The 12,281-nt window shown below is 42.4% G+C and overlaps 1 protein-coding gene across 1 annotated transcript; it reads left to right on the forward strand.

Annotated features, from left to right (window-relative positions):
- Nucleotides 1-4,707: 4,707 nt before the first annotated feature.
- On the forward strand, nt 4,708-8,873 carry EIF1 (eukaryotic translation initiation factor 1). Its single transcript, XM_020785562.3, has 4 exons — nt 4,708-4,925; nt 6,250-6,413; nt 6,654-6,755; nt 7,008-8,873. Exons 1-4 carry the CDS (start codon nt 4,895-4,897, stop codon nt 7,050-7,052), a joined length of 342 nt encoding a protein of 113 aa, XP_020641221.1. The 5' UTR covers nt 4,708-4,894; the 3' UTR covers nt 7,053-8,873.
- The last annotated feature ends 3,408 nt before the right edge of the window (nt 8,874-12,281 follow it).

The following is a 12,281-nucleotide window of genomic DNA, read 5'->3' on the forward strand; positions in this document are numbered from 1 at the left end:
AGATCAATCTATGCTTCATAAGCTACAGTAAAATCTGTAATCATTCAGAGTAGGATTGTCTACTTAAGATTGGCAGCAGCCGTCCAAACTGTCCCCTCCAAAGATTTCCAAAAACGGAGATCCCAGGAATTGAACTCAACCCCTATCCTTTCATACTCAGAGAAACCAGCAATCCAGGAATTGATAACCAAGCAGGTGCCATTTCTCTAAACAGCACAAAGAGACCCCACACAACTATGGACTTGTATAAAGAACAGAATTTGGACAAAGCTCCTTCTTGCACTGGGGAGATGTCCAAATCCCCTCCAAGGGGAACCTTAGAAGGTTCAGGAAATCCCTCCTCTACTCCTAAAGGCGATCTTGTCCTACATACAGAGCATGTAAAATCTACTGTTTGGGTGACAGTTAACCAATGCCCAACCCCCATCTGTCTTGGGAATACTAGGAATCATTGTCCAAAAAAGTCAGTTTTTCAAGCTCTAGGTACAGTGGGGTCTCTACTTAAGAACTTAATCCATATTGGAAGGTGGTTCTCAAGTGGAAAAGTTCTTATGTAGAATCTGCATTTCCCATAGGAATGCATTGAAAACCATTCAATCCGTATCTGCTCTTTTCCGTCCATAGAAACTAATGGGAAGCTGCTATTCCGCCTTCTGCCACTAGAGGGGGATTTTTTTTTTCCTTAGGTCAGGGAACAGTGTTAAAAGCACTTCTGACGAAGCTAATTTTGAAGCAATGGACTGAAAACCAATTAATCCGTTCTGGCTGTTTTTTTGTTATGTAGAGGTGCGTTCGTACATTGAAGCATTAGTTCCTATGGTTAATACGTACTCTACCACTAGGGGGAGAATTTTTTTTAACCTAAGATGACCTAAGGTTAAAAAAAGAGCAGGAAAGGTTTTTTTTCCTGTTCTTATCTAGAATTTCTGTTCTCAAGTAGAAGCAAAATTTAGCAAACGGAGCTGTTCTTAAGTAGAATTGTTCTTAAGTAGGGACATTCTTAAGTAGAGACCCCACTGTATGTAGTAATAGTTTCTGTAGGCCAGGGATCTCCAAACTTTTCAGTGTGAGGGCCACATTTATGTATTTGTTTATTATATTTTTGCCCTGCCCCCCTAGACAGCGTTTACTCAGGGCGGCTTACAAATATGAAAAAAAATCATAAAATATAATAAAACATCATATATTTTTCACATTTTCGAGGGTCAAAGGAACATGTGTGCATGTACGTATGTAAAATTTAATGCTGTGTAATATATGTGTAAAATACATAAACATACAAACATTCTATACACAATGAAACTTGAGGGCTGGCTGGATAGCTCAGTGATTTAGGTACCTGGCTGTGGAGCCAAAAGTTAGGAGTTTGATATCCTACCAGGCCTTGTAGGAGAAAAGCCAGTCTGTGTGGCCTTGGAGAAGCTGCACAGTTCCAGAACAGTCCCAGAAGAAGGGAACTGTGAACCACTTCTGTGTAGTCAATACTGTACCTAGAAAACTCTGCAAAGGTTCACCATAGCACATGTTTGTTTGTTTGTTTGTTTGTTTGTTTGTTTGTTTTGATTGATTGATTGATTGATTGATTGATTGATTGATTGATTGATTGATTGAGTAAGTGAGTGAGTGAGTGAGTGAGTGAGTGAGTGAGTGAGTGAGTGAGTGAGTGATTTCTATACTGCCCATCTAGCAAACCAGGCCACTCTGGGTGGTTTATACAGTATAATAAAAATATAAAGGAAAAACAATATACAGTACTGTAATAACAGGGCAATAATATAAAATAATCAATACAATATATAAACAGATGAAAATAGTATCAATAAAACATTAAAATAAAATAATGAAAATGTGGTGGAGGGTTGAACATTAGCGAATATCTGGTTGTTTAAGCACTATTATCAGAGTGATAGAGTCTGGGAAGGCCTGTCTGAATAACCATGTTTTTAGTGATCGCTTGAAAGTTCCCAATGAAGGGGCCAGGAAGGTTTCAGGCGGGAGACCATTCCACAATTGTGGGGCTATTGTGACAGAGATAGATCAGAACATTGAGTGCATTGTCAGGTTCCCACCAGGGTCATAGTATTGGGGATTACTGTTGTGAATACCTCCAGTTCAAGATTCACCACTACACCACCCAAGTCTATGTGTGCTGATACAGACAAGCTAAAAGTTGTGTGTTTTTCCTTACTTGTGATCTGTTGTAGAGTTTTGAATTTCTGGAGAATTTCCTTTTTGTTATGAAATAGAAGTACTGTACAGAGATCTACAGAGGAGAATAACTACAAGTTCCCCTGAGTCCACCTCTTTCTTATTAACTGGCACTTACGGTCTTAATAACTCACTCTGAGATATTTTTAGGAGAAAGAATAAAAAACATTTATTTACAGTTGCTTGAAATTATAGATTTGTGTATGTTACCTTCTTTCTGCACATGTACTCAGCAACCAGCTAAACAGATCAACAGCAAAAAACCACAACTGCTGCCAACCCAGAAAAAAGAGGAAAAGAGCAAGCAGGAAACAGGTGGGGCTCTTTTTTAATTCAAAGGCTGGAAAGAATGATTGGTTAGTCCTATATAATCATCCCAGCCCAGAAAATCCCTCTCAGACAAACAGACTACTCATGCACAGGGGCACACTACCCCAAATCTCTAAACTTACTTGCAAAAGTGCTTTTGATCTTTACAGTCACAGGCAATCTTTCTGGGGCAGCAATCAAGTGCATCACTCGGACAATAACCAAAGCCAGTGATGTGAGTGTAGTTGGCTATAACAAACAGAAAAAGCAGAACTGTAGAATAATTCCACATTAACTGTACTGTAATTTAAGATCCTCAAAAGTAGACTCTGGATCAATGTCAGTGCATTCATACAAGTGTGTGTGTGTGTTCCTCGCTGTTTTAAGAACAAGGAAAAGGCCAATTGGTGCCCAAAATAAAAGTATCACCCTCTCTTGCATCTCTCTTTTTAACAATTTAATCTCTTTTGATTTTGGCTATAAATTTGTCTTCATTCTTTGGTGACACCTGGTGAGCAGCAAGGCACATGGCAAGCCGTATTTATTAAAATTGTGTGAGCAGCACAGAATGAGAAGATTACTGCAATTTTTAGGAAAGGAGAAACTCAAGAGAAAAAAATATCTAAAGAATTTAGGAAGAGGCAAAAGAGAAAACAGTCTGCTCCACTTTGGGCAACAGATACAAATAATTTTGAAAGAAAGATTTTACATGGCTGTAGTAAAAATGTGGCAGTACTTACAAAAAGTAACTTTTTTCGATTACAGCTACTAGACACCCTCAGCCAGTATGGCCAGCAGGATTCTAGGACTTACATGTCAAACAATAACTTTTCTATGGTGTAGCCATATTTGGGGGTGCATATACCCAGTGTTGTGTACAGTAGTGAACAGAGTAAGAGACTACGACTCCCTGGCTCTCCCATGGAAGTTCACTGGTGGTGTGGAACTGGTAAAACCACATCCAAAATATGTCGCTTGCCTTGAAAACCCTATCAAACCGTATAAGTCAGTTCTGATTTGTCAGCTGATAATAAATGTCTGTTTCCTGCCTAGGGTCCATGTTTTTGCATCACTGCTATACCATGTGCAGGAGGACCCATCATTTGTGTGTTGTAATTTGTGGGCACAGATGGGATCTATGATCTGATGGTGGTTTATAGACAATTCTATCTAAAAAACATGTGAAATCACAAGGATCCGTGCTTCAGATTCATAGTTTTGTGCCACTGCAAAGCTATGCACTGAAGGATCCATGATTTCTACTGTGTAGTCTGTGGTCATAGACGCAATCTATGATGGGACAATGGTTTCGCAAGGATCCCACATAAAATCATATGAAATCCTAATAATGGATCTGCCTTTTCACCCAGACTCCATACTTACTGCTCAAGTAGGGTTGGGTTGTCATCCCTCCTTCTCCTGTAATACTGTAATAAATCGGGTATTTTTTTATGCCACACAGATAATGTACAGGTATGCCTATGAATCTCTGCATGTTTTGCAGTACAGATAGTGACCCACATCAACGACAATGTGTTAAGATACTGAATTTACTGCATCTATTTAGTGAATATCAATTTACAACATGCAAAGACCACCTCACACCACTAAAAACAGGTTTGACAGAAGCGTTGACATTTTTCGTGGTGTTAACATAACGTTTTTATTTACAAAAAAAACTTAGCAGAACAAAGAGAAACCGTTCTGGAAAAAGGTGATGGACTCAGAGCACCCCACTGCCCAGGTCACAAGCTGTCTATGTCCACATAACTTTACTTCCCCATTGGAGAAAATAGAAGATCGACTACAACTCCATATTACAATACTGTAGTCCCTCGTCTAACTCGCAAATCACAAAATGGCTTCGCTAATGATGCGCCTGCGCCGGCTATTCACCGCCTCCCCACCGTAAGAACTCGAGAGGCGCAGAACGAGGCCCCGCGTTTTTCTTCAGCCAATCCTTTGGCTCTGCTTCCAACACGAATTGACGTCAGAAGGAAAAAAAAAAGGCGGCCGTGGCCGGTTTACCCTCGCCGGCCTCTCAGAACATCCAAGTCTACCAAACCCTCTCTATAAGAACGGGGGGTGGGGCTAGAGTGACTGACGGGAACCCCGCCGCAACCGTAGCCTTGGTTTCGTCCCCTAACGTTTCTTTTTTCCTCACAACCAATCCCCTTTCGCGCCTCCCGCTGCGCGCTGACGTCACAAAAAGCTCAGCGGCTATATAAGACACGGGCTAAATTGCTCCGCCCTTCCTGCTGCCTTTTCCTTTTTTTCGGCCTGTTTGCGCAGAGGTTGAAGAGCCGTTGTAGCCGCCGCGTCCTCTTGCCTCTGCTGTTGCCTCCGACCCGGGAAAAAGGGAACCGAAACCCGTCGTATGTCCGCTATCCAGAACCTCCACTCCTTCGGTGAGGAGACGGGAAAGGGGGGCAAGGTCTGAAAAGGACGGGAACGAAGCTGAGGCAGTAGGAGGACCCGACTGGGAAGCGACGAGGAAATGGCGGAGGGGAGGGCAGGATCCGTGTGAAGCCTTGAGGCATAAACTGCAGAGGGGGGGGGGCTTCCTGATCGCCGAAGGGACATAAACTTGGACGATAAGGAAGGGGAGGAGCCGGTGTTGCGGCGGAGGGTGGAGTCTACTTTCTTGGGGGGGGGCAATGTTTGAGAGAAGGAGGGATGGTCGGGAGGAGCCATTTTGTTTCGAAGGCGGGGAGGGGGAGTCGATGAGGCGAACCGATGAAAGTAGCCGAAAGCTCGTACCGAAATTGGATGGGGTGTCGAGGAATAGGGACGTCGGGAGGCCAATACACGGATGCATTTGGGGGAGGGCTAGGATCTCCCGGGGGGACACGAACCGTGGTGGTGGTGGGATCAGGGTGAAGTTTTGTGTGCCTCAGATGGCGCTTAGAGAAAACAGTGAATAAAAAATGGTGGTAGCACCAGGATTTCTGGCAGCGCGGCGTTAAGATGGTGGACGTCGCGAAGCCCAACGCGGAGAGGAAGAAACTGGCGGTTTTGGGATCCGGAGCAGCGGAAAGAAAACGTGTCGGTGTCTCTGCTCCAGAGCCGGGCCCGCTTAAGGGCTAGGAATTGGCGGGGGGGGGGAAGAGGCTGAGAAGCGCTTTCTGCCATCTTGTTTTCCTCCGGTCTTTCCTCTCTTCCTTTCTCTAGCTGACGCAGTTGTTAATTCCTAGCCGTTGCGTCAGCCGGAGCCGGGGAGGGGCGGCCCCGAGTCACGTGGGCAGGCAAGCTCCCGTTCTCTGCGGGAGGAAAGAAGGAAGGAAGGGCAAAGGCCCTTTTACAGAGCGGGAAGGGAGCCGTGTGGCCCTCCGATACTGTCGGATCAACGCAGTTATAAGGACTAGCATACCTAGCTGGTGAAGGGTGTTGAAGTCAAAAAGTATCTTCAGTCGCATGTATTCGCCAAATTGATGTAAATACGAAAGGAAGGAGTAGAAAGGCCAGTAGCATCATTTGGTGGTCTCTATCCTATGTGGCTTCCTCGACACAGCCAGAGTGTAGTTTTCTTTAAGGAAGAAATATGATGAACATAAATCCTCATGCTACTAGAAATAGTTATCTTTAAGCCCTACTGGCTGTTCTGGAAATGACTTGTTTTGGTTTTGAATGTCTGTAATGCAGCTGCTCCCATATATTGTGAATTGCAGGAAGGATAAGGGCAACATCACCTGTTATGCAAACTGTTTTTAATACTCCCTTATTTTTTTCCAGACCCCTTTGCTGATGCAAGTAAGGGTGATGACTTACTTCCTGCTGGGACTGAGGACTACATCCATATAAGGATCCAGCAGAGGAACGGCAGAAAAACCCTTACTACAGTCCAAGGCATCGCTGATGATTACGACAAAAAGAAGCTGGTGAAGGCCTTCAAGAAGGTAAGTGGGAGCAAGGGTCTTTTGTTCTCCCTAGAGGTGAAAGATTGCCATGAACTGTTTAAAGTACTTTTGGAGTCTTTGGAAGTGAAGGAAACAGTTACTTTATTCCTTTTTCTTTTCTTTTTTTACTTTGATACTATTCTGGTATAGATTTGCTACTTTGACATCCATTTAGTTTCATGCTCTTTTTAAAAGTTCTTTTCACAGCAGATTATTTGATACTTGTTTTTGTCTCCATAGAAATTTGCCTGCAATGGTACTGTGATTGAACATCCAGAGTATGGAGAGGTGATACAGCTTCAAGGGGACCAGCGGAAGAACATATGTCAATTCCTCATTGAGGTGAGAAGGCCTTTAAAACCTAATTTTTTGGGCAAGTGTTTTATTTGAAGATGGAAGCATGGATTATATGACTTGCAGAAGCTGAACTTAGGTCGGTGGCATATATAGAGCAATAATCAGCTTGCATTCATTTCAGATTAATGGCTGGCTATGAAGCTACTGATTAGGGATGAATATTAGAAATCTTGGCTTGCTGTACCCAATTTCAGGTTGTTTGAAACCAGTTGTATCTTTTTCTCTTTTACTTTGCAGATTGGACTGGCTAAAGATGACCAGCTAAAAGTCCATGGGTTTTAAGGGCTCGTGGATCACCAAAGTATTAAGGGAGAAGACTTCCCTGCAATGAGAAATACCTTGTGTCCTGCATCGCTAGTTTAAAACAAGCCATCTTGCATAATGTAATCACATCAGGTTCACTGTAGTATGGACTAGTGTAACTCAGCAATGTAATAAACTGACAAGAGCCCATGCTGTGGTGTTTTGCTGTCCCTCATTTAAACCAGTCCAACTTGTGGTATCAAGCCAGAACTGTATTCTACACAAGTTTCTGATAAAAGGCGACAGATGTTCTGGCTGCACTGGGGACTTGGTGAAAAGTTTAGAACATCATCTGTGTCATAGATATTGAGGATAACTAGAGGTATCTTATCTTAAATCTACTGTGACCAGTAAGTATCAGAAGGCATGGATTGGTTTTGAATTCTTAATGTACGCTGATCAACCACAACATTAAAACTACTGGTGAAGTAAATAGCATTGATTATATTGTTACAATGACATCTGTCAAGGGGTGGGATATATTAGGCAGCAAATGAACAGTTCTTGAATTTCATTAGTTGGAAGCAGGAATATGGACAAGCGAAGACATCCGAACATCTTTGACAAGGGCCAAATAGTGATGGCTAGACAACTGGGCCAGAGCATCTCCAAAACAGCAAGTCTTAACGGGATATTCCCAGTATGCAGTGGGTAATATCTACCAAAAGTGCAAGAAAGGCCAACCAGCATCAGGGTTGCAGATGCCTACAGCTCATTGATGCAAGTGAGGGGAGAAGGCTAGCCTGTCTGGTCCGATAATGATAAAGAGTTACTGTAGCTCACATTGAAAAACAATGCTGGCCATTATAAAAAGGTATTGAAGCTTACAGTGCATCATAGTTCGTTGCATATGGAGTTTTGTAGCCACAGACTGGTCAAGAGTGCCCATGAGGACCCCTCTCCACCACCAAAAGCACCTACAATGGGGAAATGCGAATCAGAACTGGACTATGGAGCAATGGAAGAAGGTTGCCTGCTCAAATGAGTCAAGTTTTCTTTTAGATCGGGTGGATAGCTTGGTACATGTGTATTGTATACCTGGGGAAGAGATGGCAGCAGGATGCACTATGAGAAGGCTGGCAGGCAGAGTCATATTTTCGGCAATGTTGTTTTCTTGGATCTTGGCATTCATGTGAGTGTTAGCTTGGCACATGCCATCTACCTAGAGATTGTTGCAGATCACATACACCCCTTCATAGCACTGCTGTTCCCTGATGATGGGGCACTTTCAGCGGAATAATGCACCCTGCTGCACTGCAAAACTTGTTTGAGGAACATGACAAAAAGTTCAAGGTGTTGCCTTGGCCTCCAGATTTCCCAGATGTGAGTCTACAGATCATCTCTGGGATGTGTTGGAACACCAGATCCAGTCTATAGAGGCCCCACTTTGCAACTTGCATGACTTGCGAGATCTGCTAATGTATTGGTGCCAGATACCACAGTACATGTTCAGAGGTCAAGTCCATACCCTGATGCATCAAAGCAGTTTTGGCAGCATGAGGGACCTACACAATATTGCTTGGTTTTAATGTTGTGGCTGATCAGTGTATACTTGAAGGAATCCTTCAGAGGTATTAAGATGTTGAAATTAAATACCCATTGTGACAGGCACTGAGGTGGAACAACCTAGATACAGCAGTAGTAGGCTCAATCCTAAATCTGAGAGCAGTTTTTAAAATGTCATAAAAGTGCTGCTTTTGCAACTAACAACTCTGTGAAGCAACAGTTTCCTTGGTTTGAATCCTGATGTTCTGTGTAATGTATTTAAACAATTATTTAAATAAACATGATTTTCAGAAACAGGACTTGTGCTTTCAATATTTTATTAAAAAGCCACAAAGTTGTACAGCTGAGATAGTATTAAACAAAATTTCTTTATTCCACTAAGAGCATGCCATATCCATAATGGGAAAATGCATGTCTCTACTTCTAAATAGCACCTCTTGCTGACAAGCTTTGAACATGAGAAGTGGGTTTAGAAGTAGTTCTGCAGTTGCAATAGACAACTCAAGAAAGGTATACCACCCTCCTGGCCTGTTCCTCCTTATGAGGATTTTTTGTTTGTGTTTACATCACAATGCTGAGGATGACTTCAGAAGCTCACTGCATCATTTAGATGAGATTTTTGTGATTTTGACTAGTCCTTTGTGTAGCAACACACACTTGTGTTGTCTCAGTAAAATAATGTTGACAGATGCTTGTGGATGTGTTACGGTCAAAGGTCACTTGTTCAGATGGCAAGAATATCCTGAGAAGTCCTAAGAAAAATAATCAGTATTCGCTCTGAAATAAATTCTGAAGGAGCCCTTGGCCAAGCATTTGTTATGTTCAGAAATGTCTGGTGGTGTTTTCTGTCACCTGTTTAACTTAAAATTGGACAGCAAGATGGAAAATGGTAGAAGTAGCCTTGTGTTCATTAAGATGGTGCTGTTTGGGACAGTACCTAATTAATAATCATGTTATTTTGTGTAATGTGGAATACTGCTGTTGATGGCTTAGTACTATGCATCATTGTAACACCTGGGTCTAGTTTCTCCTTCAAGGAAAGGATAATGTAAGACACAACATGTTTCCATTAACTGTTTAAATTCTAAGTTACTACGGTAGTATGCAAGAGATTCTTCATTGCCAATTTACAACTTGAATTCACACCGGGGAGACAATGAGAGTAAAAACCTATTCAGTATCAAGAGAATTTTCTGAATTGCTTTCCTTGAACAATTGGAATGGGGGCTTCGGTGGCTGGATACCTATCCTGCCAGATTTAGTAAAATAAGGTAACGGTTCCCCTTGACATTTAGTCCAGTTGTGTCCAACTGTAGGGGGCAGTGTTCATCCTCGTTTCCAAGTCTTAGAGCCAGCATTTGTCCGTAGACAATTTCGGGAGTCACATGACTAGTGTGATGACACGGAACGCTGTTACCTTCCACTGTGGTATCTATTTACTCACATTTTACATGCTTTTGAACTGCTAGGTTGGCAGGAGCTGGGAAAAGCAACGGGAGCTCACTCCGTTGCGTGCATTCAAACTGCTGATTTTACAACCTTGCAGCCCAGAGGCTTTAGTGGTTTAACCTGCAGCGCAACCAGTAAAATTACCTTGCTAGAACTCTTCATGTTAGGATTTAATGTGGTCCTTGTGCTTTGAGTAGAAAGCTGCTTGTGCCATTAATGAAAAGTGAGAAGATGAAGTGTTTTCTGGAAAGGTTTCCTGAAGCAACTGCTTTCAAATTACAGTGCCTTTCATATTAAGCACCAAATGGTTCTGTTTGGGAGGAGCTTGCAAATTTATCTTAAATTACCTAAAATTCACATGTAGCTAAGGCAGTGCAGCACATTCAAAATAATTGGTTTCTTTATGGTAACTGGTGAACAGATATGATGAGAGTTGTAGCTTTGTGATAGTCAAACGTGGTGGAATGAATGGAAGGAGGAGACTTGGGTTGAAGTGTGCACTGAGCTATAGTCACCGAGTGGCAAGGATGACAGGCTTCTTAAATCTGTCACATACCTTGAAAAACCTTTGCATTGCTATAAAGTCAGATGGGACTTGATAGTATGTAACTGCTTCATTATAACAGGAGGGCCAGAGGGTTTCCATTACTAATGGGTAATGGTCCTAAACTACAGCTGTTAACTAGCAAGAGCTTAATCAGCTTCTCATTCAAAGACTGACTTTGTAACAGCGAAATTACCTTTCCATTTCATGAAGAAATTATTTCTGCTGGCTGCTAAAAATGCGCTACGATTTTAGATCAAAGAACACAGGTACTGTAGATTGATATAAAAAATACATTCTTTCAAATACATGTACTCCAAATCTACAGCCTGGTAAATAAATTCCAATACCTTCAGGCATGGTTTGCTTGCTTTTTGCTCTGCTCTTTTTCCATTTCCAATGGGCCCTGCATGCTTTCTTGCTCACTGCAAGACCCATTGGAAACGCGATTAATCCGTTCTGGCCAAGGGGGGAAGAAAAGCAAGCGACGCATGCAAGACCCATCAGAAATGCAAAAACAGCAAAGCAGAAAGCAAGTGAAGTGTGCAAGACCCATAGAAATGCAAAAAAAAGCCCTTTTGAAAGAGCCATCCCTCAAGGAGGTAAGAGGGATGGCTTGTAGACAAAGGGCCTATTCCCCCAGACTATGGAATGCCCTCCCATCTGAGATTTGTCTGGCGCCAATGCTGATGACATTTCGGCATCAGGTCAAAACCTTCCTCTTTCAGAAGGCTTTTAATTTAAATAATATCAACTGTGGGCCCTGATGGAAATTTTTACAGTATTTTAATTGTTTTATCTCTTTATTGTATTTTTATTGTATTTTAATTGTTGTAAGCCCCCCAGAGACCTTTGGGGAAGAGTGGGCGACATATAAGTTAAATAAATAAATAAAGCAAAGCAAAAAGCAAGCAAACCCCCCTGAGACCCATTGGAAATGGGGGGGGGAAGCAAGCTAACCCCACAAGACCCATCACAGCACAGAAACATAACTCCCTCAGCCCAAAAGCACGCTGCAAAACCCACCCAGAACAGTTTTTAAAAAGCAAAAAGCAGTACCTAACTTACCAGACAGTCCAAAGTCTCCTCTGATCACACTCTAACCGTTGGGGCAAAAGAGCTACAAAGAAATAGCCTCTTCGCCTACCAATGGTTAGCAATTTGAACTTCCCGACTTTTTTTCCTGCCTTTTCTGTTTGTAACTGGAAGCTCCAGCCGCAAGTCGAAGCAAAATTTTGTGGCAGGAGCTGGTCGTAACTTGAAATGGTCGTAAGTCGGGATAAGTCAAGGCACCACTGTATTTTGTACCAATTCTAGTTTCTCGGTTATCAAAGCCAGGTTTGTTAAAGTAGATTTCAGTAATTTGTGTCTGGGAATGCCTTGACTGGCATGCCAACCAAGGCTGAGTAGAGGTACCATGTGCCACTGAGGGCACATGGAACTCCACTGATTAAGTTGTTTTCCCAGATTATGATACTGCTTTTTCAGCAGAGGTACAAACCCAAACAGGACCAGCAGTTTGCTCAATGTCCAAAGAGCCCTTCTGTCCATGACATCTTCCTTTTACAGACGACGTTGGTGCTCATTCACTCACTCATACTATTCACTGAACCAGGAACTGTAGTGCTTCACATGATTCACATAAAGAGAAACAGCTGTGCAAACCAGCACACTTTGCTCCAAAAGCCTTGACAAAAGAACATGTGGGA

This window comes from Pogona vitticeps, chromosome 6, assembly GCF_051106095.1.
Source record: "Pogona vitticeps strain Pit_001003342236 chromosome 6, PviZW2.1, whole genome shotgun sequence".
NCBI lineage: Eukaryota > Metazoa > Chordata > Lepidosauria > Squamata > Agamidae > Pogona > Pogona vitticeps.

Excerpts from the sequence above, each read along its gene's own strand:
- EIF1 (XM_020785562.3), top strand. The coding sequence starts at position 4,895 with ATGTCCGCTATCCAGAACCTCCACTCCTTCG. Across the intron at positions 4,926-6,249 it reads CCAGAACCTCCACTCCTTCG|ACCCCTTTGCTGATGCAAGT; the intron begins GTGAGGAGACGG and ends ATTTTTTTCCAG. Across the intron at positions 6,414-6,653 it reads TGGTGAAGGCCTTCAAGAAG|AAATTTGCCTGCAATGGTAC; the intron begins GTAAGTGGGAGC and ends TTGTCTCCATAG.